This window comes from Aristolochia californica, unplaced genomic scaffold, assembly GCF_029961685.1.
Source record: "Aristolochia californica isolate CCGP_79_NKW_82.1479 unplaced genomic scaffold, dmAriCali1.0.hap1 SCAF_5, whole genome shotgun sequence".
In the NCBI taxonomy this organism is placed as follows: Eukaryota; Viridiplantae; Streptophyta; class Magnoliopsida; order Piperales; family Aristolochiaceae; genus Aristolochia; species Aristolochia californica.
In genome coordinates this window covers 42,608,825-42,629,263 of record NW_027182214.1, presented here as the reverse complement: position 1 = coordinate 42,629,263, position 20,439 = coordinate 42,608,825, and the positions used below count along the sequence as shown (strand labels likewise).

The 20,439-nt window shown below is 35.3% G+C and overlaps 2 protein-coding genes across 7 annotated transcripts; both read right to left on the bottom strand.

Moving 5' to 3' along the window:
• Positions 1-1,899: 1,899 nt before the first annotated feature.
• LOC137965968 (ribonuclease MRP protein subunit POP4) lies at positions 1,900-11,095 on the bottom strand. 5 transcript variants are annotated; one of them, XM_068812388.1, is made up of 10 exons: positions 10,801-11,095; positions 9,336-9,503; positions 6,695-7,150; positions 5,491-5,544; positions 5,340-5,416; positions 4,996-5,261; positions 3,910-3,978; positions 3,650-3,708; positions 3,256-3,357; positions 1,900-2,428 (listed from the first exon to the last, which is right to left on the bottom strand). In XM_068812388.1, the coding sequence occupies exons 3-10, from the start codon at positions 6,927-6,929 to the stop codon at positions 2,331-2,333; spliced, it is 960 nt and encodes a 319-aa protein (XP_068668489.1). In that variant the 5' UTR covers positions 6,930-7,150; positions 9,336-9,503; positions 10,801-11,095; the 3' UTR covers positions 1,900-2,330. The 5 variants fall into 5 exon arrangements, with proteins under 5 accessions (XP_068668489.1, XP_068668487.1, XP_068668490.1 ...); XM_068812386.1 differs by having other exon boundaries at positions 9,336-9,464; XM_068812389.1 differs by having other exon boundaries at positions 9,336-9,443.
• Positions 11,096-13,098: 2,003 nt separating this feature from the next.
• Positions 13,099-17,557, bottom strand: LOC137965103 (probable serine/threonine-protein kinase PBL7). 2 transcript variants are annotated; one of them, XM_068811507.1, is made up of 5 exons: positions 17,403-17,557; positions 16,114-16,304; positions 15,320-15,509; positions 14,843-15,234; positions 13,099-14,224 (listed from the first exon to the last, which is right to left on the bottom strand). In XM_068811507.1, exons 1-5 carry the CDS (start codon positions 17,485-17,487, stop codon positions 13,901-13,903), a joined length of 1,182 nt encoding a protein of 393 aa, XP_068667608.1. In that variant the 5' UTR covers positions 17,488-17,557; the 3' UTR covers positions 13,099-13,900. The 2 variants fall into 2 exon arrangements, with proteins under 2 accessions (XP_068667608.1, XP_068667609.1); XM_068811508.1 differs by lacking the exon at positions 17,403-17,557 and adding an exon at positions 16,588-16,654.
• Positions 17,558-20,439: the final 2,882 nt, after the last annotated feature.

Genomic DNA, 20,439 nt, shown 5'->3' with positions numbered 1-20,439 from the left:
CCTTTGCCTTCGAAATCGACTCTGAAGCTCTTCTCTAACACCCGAACACAAGAGGAGACGAGTTCAATGAAAAGCTCATAAAAAATCCGTCACTTCGAAGGACAAAAAAGAGCAAAATCACTTACCTGGAGCAAAGGTGTTGACCAGCGGCTACAACCGTTGCTGTTTCGGGCCGTTGTCGAGCAGCCGGAGCGGAAAACCTACACCAGTCCTCTCTTCAGCTTAGGTTTTTCGTTCTCCACATAGCAGAGAAAAGCTTGGCTGAAGGAAAAACTGGAGAATGAAAGAAGACTTTGGTCCCGACCCCCGTTTTCTCTCTCCACCCTCATACAGGTTCAGCTGACCCGCCGGTTCGCACAGTTCATCATTTTAACCATTTAACTCGGTCGAATCAGCGGGGTTTCAGTTTGCCGGTTCGGTTATAACCGATTCAACTAGCCGAGTTTTATGAAATTGGTACAAATTAATATTTAAATAAAATTATTTCAATAAAAAAGGAGATAAAAGGTTGGTAAATCATAATAATGGTCGAGGGTCAGGGCTAAGCCAAGTTATATGGTGAGACTAGACTATAATGTTGGTGCAAAAGGGTATGGACTGTAGATTATGTCCAAAATTAAAACTACACTTAAAGATTAACAAAATTGTTACGATAATATAAAAAGCTCACGATTTATGTTTATGCGTATTTTTATTTTAATCGGTATTTTTTACGTAGCCTTCTCTTGTCATCTTGTAAAAATAAAGGTGGGAGATACACAGACAGAAGGGAGTAAGCATGCCTCTCTATTTCCATTTTCCTTGCCTTGCATCCACCTATGAGCTTTCTCCTCTTTGTGTTCTCTCACCGGAGGGGAGTGGGTGACTCTCCCACCCTTTTATTCTCCCAGTCCGACAATGGAATGAGAGCAAGGTCTTATGTAGGGGCTTTACTTCTTCTTACTATTTAGGTGTTGTTTTTACATTATGTAATTGTTTTAGGTCTTATCTTTTAGCATTATATTTTGGGTGTAATTGGAACTCGATCGGTGAAGAGAAGTTTTCTCTCTCTAATTCGCTCTCTTCCACACGTCTTATCCTTATCCTTCTTCTCCTTCTCTAACTTTTCCCAATATTATACAAATCGACAATATGGATAATATCCCTTGTTCAAAATTTAAAATCTAGATCTTAATTGCTATCTTGATGGTCAGCAAAAGGTTATATTAAAGACAGCCATTGTCTTTAAAGCGGTCTTTCTTTCTATTTGTATTGAACTAGGCTTATGGTTCTACTAATATCAAAATTTGTAGAATTGACGTCCTTTGCAAAGGCTACCTGTCTCACTGCACCCCTAAAATAACTAGAATGTTATATCCAAGCCATTTTTGTGATAAAAATGCCTTATGCCCTGTTCTTTATGTTGTTTCCTTGATGTGTTTTAGGCACGGGAAACGTCCAATAGATTGTTGATATGTTCAGTTGCAGCTCAAGCTGTTATTTTTGCATTGGCAACTAGAGAGATTATGTTTCCTGTCAAAACACCGGATGGGTTTAAATGTCAGAACCAGTTGAAACTCTCACTGAAAAAATGTTAGACCGGCAGAATAATTTTCAAACTCTCAACACGACGTCTGCTGGGGCTAGTCTCCAACACGGTAAAAGGGCTCCTGCCACCCAATAAGTCTTAAATCATAGGTTTGTTTGGAACCCCAAAAAGAAAAGAAAAAAAAATAAAAATTTAACCATTATTATTTATAAAAATAATTAATAAAAATAAAATAATGATCAAATTCACCTTTTCACTGATGTTTTTTTCGGAATAATAATGGTCAAATTCTCATTTTCTTTTCCATGGTTCGAAACGAACCTTTAGTCTCCCATCTATTTCACTTTCATAAAAAAATGGGAAGAAAAAAATTAATGCAGAAAAATGAATAGATCATCCTTACCAACTGTGACACCTTTCACCAGCATGTGATGGAACTCCCACTCTGTTAAACAGTATAAGACAAATAAAAAAAACTACTTGGCTTCTAGGCTAAGCCACAATATACATTTGCATAAAACAACCTAGATAGTGGTTTCTCACAGTCCTCTCCTACCAGCGTCCTAGGTCACAGCTATGTTATCATTTGGACCTCCGCCATTAAAACATGGCTGTTGTAGCAGTAAATACGAATTTGTTCTTGGTGGAGGCAAGTGATTCATAAAGCAGCCTCCGGTCGATGGGCGATCAGTCCCAGAAAGCAATCCCAACATGCTTTTCATGTTCAAAGAGTGGTCAAACAAAAAGAGCACACATGGCTCACAAAAAAAACACAAAAAAAAGGGGATAATTAGTGCCAAGATCACTGTCCACTGTTTCTCGAAGAAAGCTCGTCTCCGTTCATTGTAATCTTCCAACTCAATGCTTGAAATATAAAGACAGAGCCCTTTTTGGGCACAACTGCAAAACCAACAAATTAATCAGAAGCAGACAAATAAATGGATTGGTTGACAATGGTAATGATAGAAATTTAGATCTTCCAACTCAATGCTAGGAATATAAAAACAGAGCCCTTTTTGGACATAACTGCAAACCAACGAAATAACCAGAAGCAGACAATTAGATAACAGGATTTGCTCATATAGGGAAAGGAGGCTGGACCCAAATCCAACCTTGGCTATACCCAACTTATTCTTCCTTAAAAAAATCATACTATTTATAAGAATGTCATTCATTATATAAACAACAATGTCATTGTCTTCATTTCATTATTAAAATAGATAAAAGTAAAATAACATCTCAAACAAACATCAACAATGAATGCATGGGAGAAGAAATAAATGCATAATAAAAAAATCAAAATTTTAAGGATTCAATTCAAATTCGATGGTTAAATTCAATAAATGCACCTAGCTAGGATGGACTAAGGTCCATACTCCTTTCTTCATGCCTCATAATGGTAATGATAGAAATTCTGTTTCTACATTTACGCTGGTCGTTGCACTGGATGGAAGTTTACAATGACTGGGTAACAAATTTAGTACAAATGACTCGTTGATCATCTACTTTTTGGGATAAGAGATTCTGATGATTACATTGAAATTGCTTTTCTCTATGAAGCTGAGAATTGGACACACCCATGGTAAATACACTTTTTTTCTTTTTCTCATCTCCTGTAATCTTGAATGATCAATGTATGCATTTGGAGTGCAAACTGATAAAACAACGTAGGACAATTTTCTTGTTACCAAAATAAAATCTACTTGCTGAAAGTATGAGATTGCTACCATGGAATTTGTTTTCCTCTGTGATGATCCCGAATGTTTCAGCAGTTTCTCGGATCATGATACCACTCACGCCAATTAACGTACTAGTTCTGCATTCAGCAACTGCAAAGACAATAGAAATAAGTGATATCTAATGTGCAATCTCAAAAGTGGACGACAAATGAATTTGGTCCAATAATTGGAAGTCTTGAAGTCACTGTGGGGAAGAAGACAATTTTCATCTGAAAAACTTCCGCACAGTGGAAGGATGGGTTTCGTACATAAAAGATCTCTTTGGAATGGGCTCAAACAATGTTTACTGAAACTATATTGGCAAGAAGACAACCATAGAAACTTCTTTTTTGAAGACAACAACAGAAATTTATACATTAGTTATTTGAATAAAACTGATTACCTACAAGAATTGCACCATGAAGATCTGCATTGAGAAGGCACTGGAATAACTGGTTCTTCCTGGAAATCAATAAAATATTTTAACATTGGGTAGATGACTTAGAGATGGAAAGCTAGAATAAACAGCCAAAAAAATTTAGATAAAGAACAGAAAGCTCCCAGTAAGCCTAATTGTCTTGTCAAAGCCATGACACAACAATGATGAATACAAGCCTTCTGATGGAGACCACTGAATACCGAAGAAAGAGAATGAAAACTCACCCAGTATCTTTAAGAAGCTGGGTAATGTAGTCTTTCCACATTTCATGCATTTGTTTGAATCTGTCAAAACTGCAGAGCAAATTAAATATCAACATTCAGAAGGACACCCACAGACAGAACAAAAACAACTAAAAGGCATTTAGAAATTTAACCAATTTGTCTTGACCAAATATAAGGTATTGCCCCCTTGAACAAGGACTTTGCTATCTGATCTCATCATTATCACCATCATCAAAAACCTTGACTGATAGCATGATATCTAACAGTTGCATAGAAAGGTTTGGTCGTCATTGGTTCAACCAAGAAGAAAGTGTATTATTGCACTGATAGAATAGAATTTTCCAATGCAGGGTGTTAATGAGTTAGAAATGACATTACTAAAATATATTTTCTGAAATTCTATAGAATTCCAGCATAAGTGTTTCCAGGACATAAAACAACAGAGTCAATTTCTTCCTGGAATAACTCTCAGAGAGAGAGAGAGAGAGAGAAATCCTGAAACCAATTATATTTTTTTGAACCTATTTATTTTCTTTCAGAAAAAAAATTTGAAAACTAAAAATTTGAGTATATTCGCTGAAATTGAACATAGCATTCCAGCGTAAGAGTTTCTAGAATACAGAAAAAACACAGTTATTATTTTCCTGAATAACCTGTTAGAGAGAGAAATAGAGAGATTCTGAATCCCATTAGTTTTCTTTCAGAATAGATATTGAATAGTGGAAGTATGAAAATAGCCTGCAGTCCTATTTTACTAAGAGAATTCAATGTGGTCCAACATTTGCCTATATTATATGGTCCAACATTTGCCTATATTATAGATTGTAAGTTTTCCAACACCAAACACAAACACTCCCCTTCAAATTGTTTCTAAGCTTTTATTATCAAAACAGTGTAACAAGGTGCCTTGAGCACTGAAGTTCCTTAAACAAGGAATTGCATTGACCCATGATGGCAAGCAGGATCACCAACTATTAAAGCTCTTTTCTTTGTGTTGCTTGAATTTTGAGAATATCATTTTGAGAAAAGGAGAATTAGAAAATAAGAAATAAATTAACAATAAAAAAAGCCCTTGGCTCAAATTACCAATGGAACTCTTGAGGCAAATCAAACGACCCACACTGTCGATGTTTTCGTAAAGACATGCGCACTTTGGAGCGCTTTGCATGATTTTGTAAAGCCTTAAGTCGGGCATCCATGTTGGAATTTTGTCCCTGCACAACACTATCTAAGAGAAGTCTATTCTCAATTTTCATGCTTTTCGCACCTTGCAAGTACTTTTGAGCCACATCGCCTTTTTGCAGAAGCTCATGGACAATCTTATCAGCAATGCTTCCTCTTTGACTTGCAAGCTGCTCAAATGGAGAAAAGCCTTAGGAGATGGCAAGGAGTCATTTTTCCATAATTAAAATTCCAAAAAGAAAAATAACCTCGAGAGTAGATGTTAATAAATTCTCGTGTACAGGTTGAGCAAGCTGAAAATATGCAGGACCCTGTGTTTCTGCATCTGCGAATTATATAAAGCATCACTTGCTGTCTTCTAGGTCATGCTAAAGCAAAGCCTATCTGAAGGATTCTCACCTGTAATTCGAGAAGTTGCAGATGTAGAGGTACGGTCACAGAACACTGACTGCTCTACATGTTGGCAAAAATTAAAAGAAAAAAAATAGATCAGCCCTTTCAAAAAGGCAGGAATAAAAATACAAGCAACTTAAATAAAGACTCTTTAGGTCTATTTTGCTTGGTTTAGTAACTTTGCTAATTACTCTTTTTAATTATCAGTAACTTTTTACTCTTCAAGATATTATTCAAGTAACCAATCAGGGTTACACAGAAAATAATGAGTTTTCCGCTAAGGTCAGTAGCATATCAATTGCCAAGGAACTAACATAGTTGTGAATTAAAGAAGATTGGGGTCACTGTCAACATGACTAATATTGGCAAAAATTCTGAACCAGGACATTTTGTACCATTTTACCTTATCTTTCAATACTCCAAGAACAGGAAAATCAAAAATTGCTAGAGATAACAAAATGTACTTGCACTAAGCAGAAAGGGGAAAAGATGTTGTGAAACTAATTTAGAAAGATAATCAACAGTCATCATCTCCCTTCCATCCTAAAATGAATCTTGGAGAATGCGATAAGATGAATCCTTCTGAAAAATGTATGAGAATTCTCACAAGGTAGAGAAATCAACAACATAATAACATGCAATTCCCGAAGTTTTGAACAGGCAGCAGAAAATGGAATCATTTATAGATCTCCGGCGATTCTTTGTGATCCTCATTTTCTTCAAATAAATAGAGATAGGATCCTCTAGGCCCAAGCCTGCTTCTTTAGACATTTGACTTTCATAAGTGCATGTGGATGCATTTGGATTTACTTGACTCAGGAATAAAGAATGAAAAATACACTAAGATGTAAAACAGCATAATAAATTATTTCGGTAATCATTTCGATTTATGTGAAATATTTTAAACATAAGATGGCATCAATCAGATATGACAAGCCTGACCAGATTAGAGAATTGCAACTGGTGAAATGAGCAGTAGATTTTCCATTTGTGAAATATTAAGCAACCAGATATGTCTTTGAGAAAGGAGCAACCATATATCTAACTACATATTGAAGAAAAAAAAATATTTTCTATACTGATAATAAAAAATTTCCTTCTAACCACCATTTGAAAATAGATAAAAATGATTGTTCTTGTTATCAGAAGCATGAACAAAATAACATGTTTAAAGAGCATTAATAATTTAAACTGATACAGGGATACAGACCTTTTCGGGAAGAATGAAGAGTAGATTGAGAGCCAGGAGACTGGTTCTGACTAGTTGTAGATTGAAGCAAAGATCCATGCTTAATTGGTCGGGTTTCTCCTTCTGAGGCCTGCTTCTTGCATCTATGCAGCTCTTGTTGAAGGAGCTCAGCTTTGGCTGATGCAAAGCGTCGCTCTAAGGCTTCTAAAGCACGTTTTTTTGAGTCTGAAATAGGTGGGATATTACTTGCAGTCATGTCAACATTCAAAGAAGCTGTGCCAACCAATTTAAACGTGAAGGGGTTGCAAAACAGGTTTTCCTTTAACAATCTCTTCAGTCAGATTCCTTGCAAACAGTAGAGTCTCTTGCCATACTTCAAACACGGACAAAGAAAGTAACTGGAAAGTTGAGGTCTGATGACTGCTATCTCCAAAGGTAAATTCGTCTGTGCCACTGTCAACTGAAAATCAGTATCTCCTGTTAATGTGAACAATGGAAATTCATGAGACACTTGTGAGAGGGACTTCAAATACTTAGAACAAACAGAAACTATAGTCCACAGGATTGTAGGACGTGTATGCTTAAATCCATTAAAAATACTGAACTCACATAAACAAGCACTTAAGATACCATTTTTCATCGTGGAAACGGTAAACTAACAGAAAACTTTCAAACAACAGAATCTACAAGTGAAACTCAAATGCAATTGTTTCAACATAAGATGAAAGCAATTTCAAATTGTTAGAAAGACCGTTAGAAACTATTAGAAGCACAAAGGGGTCGGGTTTGGGTCAAACCCCACTGTACCAACTCTGGAAAAAAACCCACAAAGAAGAGGTATTTCAAATCTCATCCTTGTTTCCGCCCCAACATTTTGTAGTCTCCACTATCAATTTGAGCAATCCTCTCTTGCAGGATTGTAGCACGTGTATCCTTATTATAAAATCTCACAAGCATACTTTAAAATAAAAAATAAATTTAGATATAAAAAATTGCTTGACATGGAAATAAATTATAATCCAACACATTCTTGGATTTAGTCAAAGGACCTAAAATTAATTTAATTTCACATCACACACATTTCTGACCAAGATCTTACTTCTGAAGGAGACTCCTTTCCAACTTCTGTACAAAAAATTGAGTACATTCTCTGCCTCCTACTTTCAGTTTTATATTTCCTTATTTTTAAGCAATAAAATCGGATGAAAGACAATTTTAAAAAATGATAATAAAATAAAAAAATAGCACTTCTTAAACATGTTTTTACATCCAATGCTAACCCGGTCTCAAGTCATGCATGGGAACTAAGCTACGCCAGGATTAACAACAGTGGCAGAACCAAAAAAATTTGGAAAGGAAGGCAAACCATGATTTGGTGGGGTGGGGGGAACAAAATACACACCCCTGATTAAGAGCATTTCTTTCAATGAACTGCGCTAACTGCCTTCATAATGCCAGATGAATAAAATACATAATCTTCTTCGATGTGAAACCCCAATTGAAAAGGATACAATTAAGTCATTTAATTGATCCCTGAAGGTAATAAGTCTAAAAAGAAGAAGAAAAAAGAATAAAACAGAGGAATAAAGGAAAACTCTACATAAGAACCTCAGTTCATTAGACAGGCAAGATTATTTTCTTGCCAGATCTGAGAACGAAGAAACCTTGGATAGCTGGTAAAAATTTGCAGTTAAAAAAAAAAAAAAAACCTAACATTTAGGAACCTTCAAAGAGAATGAAGCTTTTGTTTTGCAGGAAGAATTTCCAAATTTCAAGTGGATCTCTGACCCAGTTTAAAGGCTGGAGTTGGGCTTGTGAACTGAACCCAGTAAAAGATAAAGGAAAATAGAAGAAGAAAAAACTTTGAACTAGAAATTTATTAGCAGTTAAATATACATAAGTTGGTTTCTGCTTAGGAATTCTTTGCATCATAACAAAATTGTTGTGCAGAAAAGACAGTCATGGAGCTACTGACTGGCCTATGATGACCCCTTGAAGGCCCAGAAAACCAACTAAAACGTGAGCTTTTCACCCAAAAATCAGTGGTAACTAAGTAGCTTAAGAAAAGCTAAAGTATAAAACCCTGAAGTAAATGTCGACTGAAAGTCTTTGAAACTATTCTAACTTTCATGCAATTTTTCTAGAAAGAAAGAGTTAATTTCATATGCAGTTAAAAAATCTAGGTCCTTAGAGAAAACACTAGAAAAGAAACAGTTAGTTTCACATGTAGTTAACAAATCTAAGTCGCTAGGTTCTTAAACAAACAATTTATTTAATACAAAAGCCATTCCAGTTTCTCAATTGCCCTAACAATTATCCATCTTCTCTTTATGCCAGACATAATTACAATGTTTCTTGTTCTCTCCAAACTCAAAGGGTGAACCCCAATGATCAACCAGAGATTTTTTTAGCAAGGTGATTTCTTCCTTTCTCCCAATTCCACGGAGAAGAGAAAAGGTATCAAAGACAGTTTCATAATGAGCAACAAAACGATCATCAGATGATAAAAAAGTGAAGAATAAAAGAAATTATTCCTGAAGAGTATCGATATCTTATATTAACTTTTCTATAAGTAAGTACGACCTCAGACCAATCATTCAATTGCCCCTAGTTGAAGCGCAGAAAAAACATCACCACTGGAAGGGTCAGAGCAAAAACTCACGAGGTATAGCCAAGAAGGATGAGAGTAAAGTTGAAACTCAAGGAATTAAAGTTTGCACAATCGTGTTGATCGCCTCGGTGCCTGAACGAGTTCTCCGCAAGGCCGTAGCTGAGCAAAAGAGCGTTCAGCCTGGAGTTTGGATAGTTCTCCCCAAGTAAGTGCAAGAAGCTGAGAGGAAGGGACAGTCGTGTGACCGTGTCGATGGGGGAGGTGCAGTAAATTTAAGGCATATTATAAAAATTAAATTTTTAATAAAGCAGAATTTAATTTATATATGAAAAATCTCCGGTTTGTTAGTGTACGGATATTACACACTTAGGAGGGGTAAGTGCATTTTCAAAGTACAATAGAAAGTGAAAGTGAAAGTAAATTATTTTTTATATTAGTGTGTTCAATGGAAAGTGCAGTGCTAAAGTACTTTCTTGTGTTACTGTGTACAATGAAAAAGTAGTGAAAAGTGGATAATGAGTATATTAATAAAATACTCTAATAAATTTAATTTTATTAACATAGTTCTATTTAATTTTTTAAAATAAGATAAATAGTTGAAAATTGTAAAATAAAAAAGAATATACCTAAACAAACATGGTTACTTTTATAATGTCTAAATACTTAATCGAATTCTTACTTTTACAATGTCTAAATTATCACTCTTAAATTAGTAATTTAATATAATATTAAAAGTCATGAATATAATAAACAAATAAATAGGGTATTTTATTAATAAAATAAGATAGATTTTAGTTTAGGGTATAGGGCTTAGGATTAAAGTTTAGGGTTTGGGACTTAGGGTTTAAGGGTTAGGGTTTGGAGTTTAGTGTTTAGGGTTGGGGTTAGTGTTAGGGATTAGGGTTTAGGGCTTTAGATTAGGATTGGGGTTGGGGTTAAGGTTAGGGTTTAAGGCTTAGGATTAGGTTTAAGGGTTTGGGGCTTAGAGTTTAGGGTTTAGGGCTTAGGGTTTGGGATTTGATCCTAAACACACAAAATTGCAATTTCTATAAAAAAACAGAAATTAACTTCCATAAATCAGGGTTTAGGGTTTAGGGTTTGGGGCTTAGGGAGTAGGGCTTAAGGTTCAGGGTTTAGGTTTTTAGGCATAGATCTTAGGGTTTGGGGTTTAAGGTTTATGGTTTAGGTTTTATTGAAATCAACTTCAATAAATTATCTATTAGAACAAAATCATCATTTAATTAGTAGAAATAAAATACAACATTCAATGGCATAGAAATCCACAAACTAAAATATATGTAATTGACAAAAACGTTATTAATAGAAAATCATAAATTAACTGTAAATCACAAAAAAATAATAAAATAATAAAACTGTAAATCATTACGAAAAATCAATACAGTAATTAAATAACTAAATTAAAATCAATGCAGTAATAAAATACAAAAATTAGATTCAATTAACAGAAACCCTTAAGATATTTTCATCAAAACTAACAGAAACCCTAAAAAATTACCTTGGTCAATCGGCTTCTGAAATTCGGTTTTAGAGGGTGAGAGGAGTTGATTACGGCTTTGGTTTTGAGAGAGGGGACGGCGAGAGGATGAAATGATAGGGTTTTGACGGGGGGGGAGTGGATGAACAGAGGGGAACAGAGAATAAGGATGAGATGAAGAGGGTGAGGCCGAGCGAGAGGGAAGCAAGCACGGCGAAAGGGCGAGAGGAAGCCTTCGAAGCTCGGAACCAGGCGTTGGCGAGAGAAGCGTCAAGAGAGAGTGAGTGTCGAGAGGGAAGCAAAGACGATCATAGAGAGAGAGGAGCGTCGAGAGAGTGAAAGTGAATTACTTGTGGTTTTTGTTACTATGCGCAATAGGAAATATTAAAATATAATATCAATCATCAAAGGAAAGAATACTTTATTTAAATTTAAATATAATATGTAAAAAGTAAAAAAGAAAATTTTAAAAAATGAAAATCTTAAAAATTCTAAAAATATATATAAAATAAACACGACTTAAATTTAAAGACATATAAAACCAGGCTGACTAATCAATTTTTATTATATATTTCATAAATATCTAAATCAAACCATACATTAAGATTCAAAGTTCAAATTTCACAAATTTTCTTGTATATTTCCATGAATTTCCAAATCAAACTAACCATTCAAACTTCAACATATTTTTGCAGACTTACTGAAGAAAAAAAGAAGCAATTAAATGTTCCTTCAGTCGGCCACTGCCATTGAAATCGACTTTGAAGCTCTTCGCTAACAGCCAAACGCAAGATGAGACGAGGTCAATGAAAAACTTATAAAAAATCTGTCATTCACCATTAACTGCCTAATCGAATAAACAATGAACTTCATCTCTGTTTCATTTTGGAATCACACAGGTAATCTTCTCAAGCAAAAATCGGGAAATCGGGTTTTAGCCTGATTTTGCAGTTGAAGTTAAATCAATTCATTTAAGATGAATTGAAGTCTAACTTCATTTCAAGTTCATTGTAGATTAACTCCCCCAAATGAGCAAAATCATTTGCCTCAAGTAAAGGTATTGTTGATGGGTGGCATTGCTTTCCAAAATCATTCATTCATTAAGCTTTTCAAAGTTATTCAATTCTTAAATAATGATTCAAAACGCTAATAGATAATTCAGATAATGGTTATGCACCTAATCAAATAAAATAATTAATTCATAAAAATAATCCAAAATATAAATAATAAAATTACTAAATATCCTTTAATCAATTCTAAATAAATTACTATCCAACCACAATATGGTGGATTCAATCGTGGCGAGCTAAGACGAAGATTGGGCACTGAGAAGAAGAGAGGGCCACTACAAAGGAGTCGAGAGAGGAGCCCCAAGAGAGAGCAAGTGAAAGTGAATTGAGTGAAAGTGAATTATTCAATTTCGCTCGTTGGGTGCGCACTAACGATTTTGGGTAAGTGAAATAAATTTGACACTTACCCTTATAGTCTTCCCTTATAGTGCACTAACATGCCCTCAAAATTATACAATCCTTAAAAATGACTCAAAACCCTAATTGATCATTCAAATGATGATTATACCCCTAATCAAATGAAAAAATAATGACTGTTGAGCATCATGATTATGTTTCCACGTAGTTTTTATGCGCGTATCAAAGCGCAGACAAATCCGTTCTTCAATTTGCGAGAGGGTTAAAATTTATGCATCCAGCCATTATTAACAGTTCAGTACTAGCAATCAATCAATCGCAGTCGCATATAAAAAAAAATAAAATCAAATCCGCAAAAGCTAGGGATCCTCAACGAGCAAAGTGTTCTTTCTAATCCCCAGGGGACAAGTATAAAGAATGCGCCTGAACATTCTCCAATTCACCCTTTTGTTTATCGTTTTCTTCAGTTTCTTCCCCAGAAAACAAGGGAGCGAAAGATCCGTCTTCCATCAGCACTGTCTCGCCAGATACTAAAAAGAAAAACCAATTCGGCGCCAGACATGTCGATATCTCCATTGACTGCATGTGGGTGTTGTCCATCTCGCTCATTTTTTTATATACAGAAACTCATCTGACCAAATAATGCCACCCAGAATTCTATAGAGATTATGTGGCAGTCGTTACCAGTCACGAACTCACGGAATAAACTAGAGAAGAGGCGTGAACTCAACCTAAACATAGGTTTGATTAGGTGCTCAACTGTGGCCAGACGGCTTTCAGATCTTGGGTTCTGCCTGGTCAATGGACTCCCTGAAGCTTTCAAGCAAATGATGCTGTCCCAATCAATATCTGCTGCAAACTAACAGACATTCTACACATGTACATTATTGAAAATGATTTGATTGTGACACTCATATTGTTATAGCCTGCTATTACACAGATGACAAGAAGAAACCATTTGCACCCACAAAGTCATGAATTAACAACAATAAGAAGAAGAAGAAGAGGAAGAGGAGGTTGTTGATTTGAATAGCTCAGTTCTGGATCCTTCCGTAGCAGGTAACAGTCTAAATCATGCCAAGACACATGACGTGTTTTTTTTTTTTTTTCATTAACTCTGGCCGTTTGTAATTCTGTGATGACTTCATTTCCTGCTTTTCTTTCCTGTAAAAGTTGATCTAATGTAGGCACTTAAAACAGTGATGAACTGAATTTAGTGAGAAAGGGAAATTGAATTTAGAAGTCTCTGTGAAGATTTCAGAACTGATATTTGAACAAAATGATACTAAAACGGTATCATCGTTCATTCATAATTGAAGCCAGCAATAGTGTATCTAAACACAAGGAACTGAATTTATAGTAGTAACATATGGTGGTCTGTTGAATTGGGAATTTTAGATACAAGGACCTGAACTCACATGTACACAAGAAGAAAAGGGACAAAACCAACGAGCAAATTTCAGAAGGGGAAGGGCGAGCCGCACCTGTCATCAGTTGGGAGTGATACAAAATTTGATAACCAGTGCGCAATCAAAAAAGGGGTCCTGCTGAGCTCTGGCCCACGTAAACACGTACAGAACCCTCTCCTGATAAACCATCTATATGAAGTCCACTTTCCAAGCAGGGGAACATCTCCATAAGCATCAAACATGTGGGCGGATTGATGAAACCTCAACCAAAAAACCACATTGTTTTCAGTTTTGTCCTCTGGCTTGATCCCTCTCAGACCCACTGTTTTGTTTCCTATCATTGTTATCCCTTTTTGAGCGAGGAGGAGTAGCCGGAGCCAAACGTGAACTTTGCATCAGTGGCTGCATATCAGGGACGTATGTTTGTGAAGCAAGGTATGTAAGAGCTGTGACAACATCAGCTATGAGAGGTCTCATAGTGGGTTGCTCTTGAACGCACATGGCAGCAACGGCGAGTGCCTGATAAAGGCCTCTCATTGGATATTGACCTTGAAGCATCGGGTCTGCCATTTGTGGAAACTTTCTCCTATCTTTGAATAGAGGTCGTGCCTGCAAGCATCCCAGAAGAAGGAACATTGATATGAATCCATGGAAATAATATCATAAACTATTCATTTACATTTGGCCATTTATTTTTCTTTAGAGCAATTATGTATTAAAAATTCATTCCCAAGGAACAGAAAACATAGTCATCTAAGATTCAGGAGATATCGAGCTTTGAAGAATATATTCTGGTCTTTCTTTTTCTCCCCCGCTTCATGAAAAATAGTAGTTCAATTAGAAGAAGGAAGCAACACAATATAAAACTAAACTGAGCCCCAACTTGCTAGAAGGCTCCACATTATTATACGGAGATACCAAGTAATCAAGAATTCTTAAACTTGCAATGAGGACACAGAAAACAACTAACAGTTCTTGCAAAGACACTAGAATAGTTTCAACCATAAAGACTTTTTGCCTGCCCTCTACCCCACCAACAAGAGAGATGAGCTTTAGCAAGATAATCCCCAAGTTCCTCTGATAGAATAGGAAAAGCAACAAATGAACACATGACCAAGCATGGCATGAGAAAATAAAAAGAATATATGAAAAGAAAAGCTAAAAATCTGGAAAAGAATCATCTAAGAACAAGAATGAAAGAACAAGAGCATAAATTGCACAACTTACCCATGCAACTAGATTGTGCTCCCCAGCACCTTTAGAATTGTCTATTGCTTTTCTGCCAGTAATAATCTCCAAAAGGACAACCCCGAAACTATAGACATCTGATTTTAAAGTCAGTTGTCCTGTCATTGCATACTCAGGTGCACAATACCCGTAAGTACCCATCACCCTTGTTGACACATGTGTCTTATCCCCAACAGGTCCCAGTTTTGCAAGACCAAAATCAGACAGTTTAGGATGATAACCCTCTCCAAGTAAAATGTTTGAGCACTTAAGATCACGATATATGACAGGAGGGTTTGCTTTATCATGTAAATATTCCAGACCCTTCGCAGCGCCAGCTGCTATTTTCATCCTTGTGTTCCAATCAAGACGCTTTTTGTCTGATGGAAGGTCTGCACAATATAGTGGAGAAGAAAATAAATGATGAGAGTATACTAGAAATAAATCAATGCCACTGTTACTAGTTTGCGTATATACCATGCAGATGATCTTCTAAAGAGCCCAAAGGCATGTACTCATAAACCAGAAGCCGCTGATCACCATCAGCACAATATCCGATGAGATTAACAAGATTTGGGTGATGCAGAAGGCTAAGCATCAGCACTTCAACAAGAAATTCCCGGTTTCCTTGTAATCCATTCCGATCAAGTTGCTTGATGGCCACAACCTGTTCTGACACGATGTAACACTTAGACAAAATATGACTTTGGTGCACATTGATCATCTATAGAAAAGGCACAACGAAAGTATCAACTTGGTCCAAGATATATATATTTTTCTTCACTAGTTGCAATTAAGAATTGAAGTGGAAAATACAGGCAGTTTTGTCTTGCATTTTTTTTTAAAGGCTCAAGGAAATCCAAGGATGTCAAATGAAATATTTTCTCCAAGTAGAAAGAGAGGATAATATGGTATCATCTCAGTGAAACCTTTATGGGGGTTTTGAACGGAAAAAAACTCGAACATATTGTAGATGTGAATCTTGCATATGGATTCGGAAACAATTAGAAGAGTAAGCAAACTAGACGAGTTGCTCCCTGGATGTTAGTGTTATACAAAATGGATACTTCATCTGTTTAGAGAAATTCACAATTTACCAGATAGTAAATTAATCCATTATTATAGTGGAAAAGCTTTGTCTACTAACGTCATGTTATTTTATTTTTGCCAAAAAAGAAATATTTTCAATAATGATTTTCTTTTTACTTAAGTGACATTTTAAAGTTAAACCTAATTGAAAAACAAACTAGGAAAACTTGCACCAGATTTACCTGATTGGTGCTCTCCAATCTCCCTTTGTAAACTCGTCCAAACCCTCCCTCTCCGAGAAGACAATCAGCCCTGAAATTCTTGGTTGCAGCAGCCAACTCACGAAACGTAAAAGTCTGAGCAGCAATATGCCCTGATCCATCCTTGGATATGTCCTTCTTCACATCCAACGAGTGACTAAACTTCAATTTTTCTGAAAAATCGAAGTAATTTAATGCAATTCACATAGCAAAAAAATCATCACGTTAAACACATGCCCCGGTCACAGCTCCACTTCAGTTTAGGAGAAACTGATTTTCACCAGATAAAAAACAGACAAACTAACATACACAAAAATCCAAGAAGCCATTAAATTCACATAAGCAAAACAAAGTACAGAATGATGCAAAAAAACAAAACCTCTACGGAAATAGCTCAGTAACGCTTGCATAGACATCATCATATATTGTCTATAATGGCAGGAAGATGGCAACTACCTGTCCTCCACGGAGGTACAACCATGAAAAAAGGGTGCTAAGCTCGGAAAACAGAACACGACTTGGCACCAGCTAGCATCTTTATCGGAGGAAATAAAAACAAGATAAAAGACCTGAAAAAGCAAATTTATTCGCTCAAAACATCGAGCAGATAAAAGACTATGAAAAAGACCTGAAAAAGCAGATAAAAAACTATGAAACAAAGAAAGTAACATGTTTAATGAACCCCTCAAAAACTAGCTTCCATAAAAAAGAGGATTTTTCCTCTAATTACAGAGTGAATTCAAGGAACATATAACTAACAGGGAACACTAATTCCTCACTAAGTATCGAATTTCTCCATGAAGAAATTGACCAAAAAAAAAAAAAAACCTATTTCAAGCCGGTTAAAGCAATCCAGTTGCAATTTTTTTAGAAATAAAAGAGAGAAAAATTCAATCGAAGGAGCTTCTCAAACCCATTTTCACATCATCTATATGCGCCCATTACAGAATACAACTAATTGACCAAAACTAGACCAAACCCAGGTGAAAAACTGCAACTCACAATCAAAACAGAAAAAACTCAGCTACCAAAAGGCCCCAATTGTCCACTTTAAGCTCATTAGATCCACACTCAAAAACACCAACAAGCCAATAGCGAAAACGATCTAAACCCGTTTCTCTCCAATCTACCCCGAAAACCCCCGATGACCAAATGGGAAACCTAAAAAAAGCAACCCCCGAACAGCACCAGTTGAACCAACAAAGAAGAAGCCTGCACGAACAAATGAAGTAAAACAACAGATTCCCAGTCCAAAACACGCTCGAACATACCCGAAGCCGCGGCGATATGAGGATCGGTCTTATTCTTCTTCTTTGCCTTCTCGTTCGATTTTCCGGAGCACGGAAACCACCCCATGTCGAAATTCTCCGACCAGTGAACGAGAGAAGAGCGACGCAACGACGGCACAGGAGAGTAGTAATGAAAATTATAGAGAGACAGGCAAGAGAGAAAAGAGGAAAGCTGTAATGCTGTAAACTAGCAGTAATAATGTAGGCGAGTAATGTGCATTCTGTTCTGGCCTCGCCTCGGCCGTTTCCAAAGCTTCCTTCAGCGGTCTTATCGAAGACATTCCAATTTATTTCCCTCTATATTTTGTTTTTCTCAATTTTTTTATTTTTATTAATCAAAATTGCCAAAAGACACTCGTGTTTCCATTCCTACCCATGGCCCACCTCTCTATCCCTTAGGGGTGATCCTAGTTGTTGATCCCAGCCTTCTTCATGAGAGTAATTTATGTTAAATTAATCCACTAATTAATGGATTCCCTACAAAATAAATGTTGTAGTGCTAGGTTAAGTACCTATGTTTTCCACTCCCAATAGGCCGGTCTTTTGGATAGTATTGGCTAAGTGTTTAACATTTGGTATCAAATCAGGCGCTACGTCAGTGCGTGAGTCCTGGGCAAAGGGGGCGACCTAGCAGAAACTAAAGTAGGCCGATCCTAGAGTGGACCGTTGCTAGTGTGAGGCCATCGTGGGTGTCGACTCGTGACGGTTGGTGTATTGTTGTGGTTTTGGGTTAAGTATCTATGTTTTCCACTCCTAACATACCGGTCTTTTGGATAGTATCGGCTAAGTGTTTAACAATAAACTTAAATATGAATTAGGAATAGTAAATTAATCATATTTTGGAATTTTAATTTATTTTATTTTTCTACATTTTTAGGTTGGTTGTGAGAATTAAAGCTTATATTAAACTTATTCATGCATCATCTGCATTAATCATTTTTATTATAAAAACATAAACACCTATATGCTCTATGCAACTTTCAAATTAATGTTTAATTGACTCTATAATATTAAAAATTGTCATTTGTAAGCAATATAATTATAAATTATTTTTAAAATAAAATTAATAAATTATCTGACTTAAAAATTATGTTTTATCATTGATGATTTATACATAAAATTTATTTGTATATTAGAGATATTCACAAGAGTATTTTTATACTATATTATAAAAGACCAAAAAATTGAGTATATAAAAAATTATTTTTTTAGCAATATATCACGTCAAAATTTTTCATCGGTGTGTCGCATGGGTTTTCTACTAAAGATAAAAATACCTAAATACTTATATATTTATCGAATTCGTGTTTAAATAATAGAAAATATTGAAGAATTCTACCAATGATTGTAATTCTATTTCCGATTTTTCTTCAAATGAAGGCATAAAATATTCCCAGGGAGATCAACAAATTAACTTATTTCTACATACCATAATCAATATTGTTTAAAAAAGAGTATATTTTTAATTCAAGTATTAAAACTAAAAAAATAAAAAATAACAATTACAAGTACATTTTATATCAAAGTAATAACCCTTTTAAATATATTTTTTTTAAATTAAAAATCCTAAAGTAAGGGTAGTACCTATATTTTTTATTAATTTAGGGAATAATCTAGTTTAAGATTTAATCAGGTTTATTAATAGGGTGAAATAATATAAAAATTTCTATATAGTAAACAAAATTTAAATAAACATATCATATAATAAAATTCATATTTTATATCATATAATTGTCAACCCAATTCAAGATTCCATCAATAATAAATCAGTTGGAACCAACCACATCAATTAACTGGAATCATTTGTTTAACATGCCACAAATATTAAATCATGTGGTCTTATGGTATCTAAGCATTGTATAAAAGCATAAAAGCTGTTATCTGCCTTCCTTCTAACCATCACATATCCTTGACACTTGTGACATTTAAATTAATTATTTAAATTGCCAAACACAATCATATCCTTCAATTATCACCATCAGGTTCTTATTAATAAACCCATTTTTATTATTTTAAAAAAAATATTAATTGGTATCTTTTTTTTTAGAGGGGCGTGGCGCTCGCGACCTAACGCACTTGATGTAAAGAGAATACCACTAGAATAAACAGCCTAAGTATCAATTGGTATTAATGAATCTCGTAAGGTTGATTTTAAGGACATCTCTGAGGAAAAACGCATGACAATGTTGGATTTTTAACCCTTCTTACGCCCTTATATCCAATCCCTACCCCATTCTTGCCAACGATCTTGCCCTCCAATTTGTTTTTTTTTATTTTGTTTAAAATTTCTTATTGTTTCGTTGGAATGAGATGAATAATACCACATGTATGACTTATCCAATATGAAAAATCATTTAGTGTGAAACAACTATCTCAACCGTTCGATCATAAATAAATGGATGAGATAGCCATTGATCAAATAGCTGAGATAACTGTTGATCATGAACAACTGAGATAGTTGTTTCGTATGAGCCCTCATTCCGCATATAAAAGAAAAATACCAAATTTTTAAGGCTAATCCTAGTTTGACTTTAACCCATCCTCACCCCTTAGGATGAAATGAGAGCCCCATCCCCGTTGGGACAGGAACAGTTCCTAGTTTCTTAGGCAATTTCAGTATCGTGGAGATATAATCTGGATTCCTCAAAATCTGAGATAAATGGGGCAGTATCGATAAACCAGATTGACATGCAACCCCGTAAAAGAAAATTCAAATCTAAAAAAATGTTTCTCAATTTCGTAAGGCACCATGAATCACGCTTGACTAAAAAAAAATCATCAAGTGGGAGTATTCAAGCTAATCAAGGATATTAGTTGGGAAGTTAACCTCGATCAGATGGCCGCAGTCGTAGATTGGTTACTTGCAGGAAGAAATTTTTGACTTTCTGATCGTTGTAGCTTGCTTTGATCAAATTCAAACCAGTTGGGAGAATCGGGATTCCTTCACAGGTTTACCCAGCGCAGAGCAATTGAATATTTTAAAATTAAGAAACATGAAACGTTTATGTTTATTCCTTGA